Below are 3,669 nucleotides of genomic sequence, written 5' to 3'. Positions count from 1 at the left end.
AGGCTTTCCCCCTTCGAGCGCACGGGCTCATTCGCCGCCGCCGCCGCCGCCTCCGTGTGGAGAAAAAGCTCGGCGGCTCCGAGAGCGGGAAAGCGTGGCGGACTTTTGTCTGGAACTGACGCGCGCCCGGGTTGAGGCCCGGCACGTGACCGAACGGGGCTGCTCACTCTCTCCTCCCCCCCCCCCCCCCCACCTTCCTTCCGTCAGGGGAGGAGCAGGAGGAGCCGAGACTGGCGGGGCGCCTGGTATGAACTTAGAAGGCAGCGGCGGCAGCAGCAGCAGTATCGAAGGCGGCGGCGGCATGAGCTCGGTGAGCTGCGGCAACGGGAAACTCCGTCAGTGGCTGATCGAGCAGATTGACAGCGGCAAATACCCGGGCTTGATATGGGAGAACGAAGAGAAGAGCATCTTTCGCATCCCCTGGAAGCACGCGGGCAAGCAGGACTACAACCGCGAGGAGGACGCCGCTCTCTTCAAGGTAGCGCCGGAGAAGGAGGGCGGGGAGGGGGGGGGGCGGAGAGAAGGGAGCCGCGAAGGCGTCAATCAATCACTCGCCCCGGCCACCGGACTGAGTTCGTAGGGTTTGCGGGGAAGCGAGGTTGAAGCACCTGCTGTTAAGAATTGGAGGCAACTCAGGAAGGTCGCTGTTTCTCTCTCTGTGTCTCTCTCTGTCTCTGTCTATCTGTCTCTGCCTCCCTCCCTTCATCCCCTCTCTTTCTCCCTCTCTGTTTCTTTCCCTCTCTTCCTCTCTCTTTCTTCCCCCCTCTCTCTCTGTCTCTTTCTGCCCCCCAGCTTTCGACTCTAAGCTGGTTCTATTCTGCTACTTTTACAATGACCTTGTACCCTAACCCTAAGGTGGTTTTTTTTTTAAATTTCCAGAAAGATGCCCTTGAGATTAATTTAATGGTTTATGTTCAGGGGTTTGGTCTTGATTTCCCCACCTTTCTTTATTATTTTCCTTTCTTTTTTCTTGATGAACTAGATCTTGATGAATCTGCTTCAGGTTTCTCCTTTTTCACATGTCTTTCTCTCTCTCTCTCTCTCTCTCTTTCTTTCTTTTTCTCTCTTTTTTTTCTTTCCTTTCCTCCCTCCCTCCTTTCTTTCTTTCCTTCCTTACTTCCTTCCTTTTTTACTTCCTCCCTTCCTTCCTTTTTTACTTACTTAATTACTTACTTACTTACTTACTTACTTACTTACTTACTTACTTACTTATTCAGTTTGTATGCCATCCAACTCCCTGGAGACTCTGGGCGGCTCACAATCAAAAAATAAAACACACAGTATAATATTACAACTCTGACAAAACAATTTAAAAACAATTTAAAAACAACAGTTAAAAACCTGTGTGCTGGATCTTGATGGTACGCCTTTTCCCTTCCTGCCCCCCCCCCCCCCGCACTATTACTCCGCTTGTAGTAACCTCACCTTCATTCTGATTGGGGCCAATGGGAGGCTTAAGAAGGTCTTTTCTGTTTGGGAAGGCTGGTTAGGAACAATTTCCAATGTAGGTGAATGATCTTCCTTCAACAGACTTTGGGAAATGAGATACTTTTATTTTCCTCTCACAAAGTGGGATCTCTTGTGTATCCTGCACCCAAAAATGAATGTGAACTTCTCTGATATTAGTCGGAGTCAACAAGGCCAGTCAGTTTTAGTTATTGACTCTATGGGAGACAAAGGAAGCCTATGAGATTATGGGACTTTCAACTTTTATCTACTTGGCAATAATAGTAAGATGGAGCTTGGTAATAATGGTGAGGTTATCAGAGTTAATTCTTGAAACCTAGGATTCATTTTAAACCTGCATGTTCCCCACATAGGGACTATAATAAAACATCACATTTTCCAGTGGAGAGAAGTCACATATCTAACAATACACGTGCATGGGTGTGAATTCAGTGTGCCCAAAGAATGAATCCAGTTTTTGTTTCCACAACAAATGACCTGAGAGGCTCACTAACAAAGGATACCCAATAAACTAAATGATTTATGTGGGATTTGAATCCAGGTTTCTCAAGTCGAATTTCAGATGCCATCCACTAAAGTAGTGAGATTAATTTCCCAACGTAACAAAGCCTTAGGCTTAAAATGGGAATTGTCAAAAATTGTATTTACAACCGGTTCAGGAGTACACACTAGAACAAGGGGGAAAAAAATCTCACCAAATACTAGAATTAAGCCACTTTCTTTAAAAAAAAAAATTCTTAGGGCAATTCTTGCAAGCAAAAAGTTGTGGAAATCACAAGACAAAAATAGATTAAGATTTGCAGTAGATCAAAGGGGGCTTTTTGAGTTTCAGGTGGCTTTATAACACTTCCACCACCCTCAACATCAGATTGTTTTAATGAGTAAAGCTTGAGGGAAGGGGACTAGATAATGGTTTTGTGTGAATGTGGCGTGAGCTCAGTTTTGCTGCTAAAAACAAATTCCTTGATTGCAATGCACTTAGAACTGCCTTGCTCCTTAATCCTCTGTGGGCATCCACCCTTATTTCTGAGCTGCTATTTTGCATATAGTTCCAGTTGGGAGATCTCACCCTTAACTTAAATTACTGACAATACTATCTTATTTTCTTTCTTCAACTTACATCCAAGATATTGCTGAACTAAAATGCTTTTCTGTCACACTTGGCAGGTTCCTACCACGCTGTATAATTTCTTTTTTCCCCTCATTTGATTAATTGCCCCAAGGCTTAATTCATTAGGTCTGTAAGCCTCATCACAGCTGCATATACTTTAATCCCATAGATATCAATTGGACTTGTGTATAATTTTGAATAGGATTGCAGACTTTTTCATTAACTTCAGCAAGCGCCATAACTGTTTAGTAAGAATTTATTTCTAAAACTCCCTTGTTTATATTGTTATTGAGGAGTATTACCTGAAGCAATGCTGTTAAATTTCTGCTAAAATGAGTTCAGCTAATTACTTTTAATAGTAAGTATTTTTTTTTAAAGCGGCTCTATACCCTACTGGTAGAATTCATATGGCACAATCTTTCTCCTTAGTTATTCAACCATCACATTTAACATTAGTACTCTTGTTTATTGAGTATACATTGCTTTCTCTCTAGCATAGTTTTTACTTTCTGCCATCTAGGTTCAAAGTTGATCTAGATGTTACACAGCTTATAGAAGATGCTGTATCTACTTTAGTTGCTATATTCCTGCAAGAAAAACTTGAAGTGAAGTGATGAAGGATGTATCACAAATATTCAGTTTTTGAAAAACGTAACATCACCCAATTCTTATAGAAGTGAAATAGATATAATGCATCTTGAAACTGTGCCTAATTACCTTACTGCTGAATTTGCTCAAGGGTTGTCCTACACTGACAATTGGATTCTAGACAGAACTACCAGAAGGATAGTATAAATTGAATAGTATGCCCCATGATAGTTCTATGAATTTTTTTATATGGAATATATTTATTATTGTGATATTTATATCATTGTTGTTAATATCACAGCTTGTTCTGGGATATTTTATTTATTTTAAAAAAATCAATTTCTGCAAAATATTTTCAGGCCTGGGCTCTGTTTAAAGGAAAGTTCAAAGAAGGCATTGATAAACCAGATCCTCCCACTTGGAAGACAAGACTCCGTTGTGCTTTGAACAAGAGCAATGATTTTGAAGAACTGGTTGAAAGAAGCCAACTGGACATATCAGAT

The 3,669-nt window shown here is 41.8% G+C and overlaps 1 protein-coding gene across 1 annotated transcript in view; it reads left to right on the top strand.

The window, feature by feature from the left end:
• Positions 1–221: 221 nt before the first annotated feature.
• IRF4 (interferon regulatory factor 4) overlaps positions 222–3,669 on the top strand; it is a 25,362-nt gene continuing 21,914 nt past the window's right edge. The window contains exons 1-2 of the mRNA XM_070748623.1: positions 222–478; positions 3,526–3,667. Of these exons, the coding sequence (XP_070604724.1) occupies positions 248–478; positions 3,526–3,667 (373 nt within the window). The 5' untranslated portion in view covers positions 222–247. The remainder of the gene's footprint in view (positions 479–3,525; positions 3,668–3,669) is intronic.

This window comes from Erythrolamprus reginae, chromosome 3, assembly GCF_031021105.1.
Source record: "Erythrolamprus reginae isolate rEryReg1 chromosome 3, rEryReg1.hap1, whole genome shotgun sequence".
Lineage (NCBI taxonomy): Eukaryota > Metazoa > Chordata > Lepidosauria > Squamata > Dipsadidae > Erythrolamprus > Erythrolamprus reginae.
This window is presented reverse-complemented; position numbering and strand designations above follow the sequence as displayed.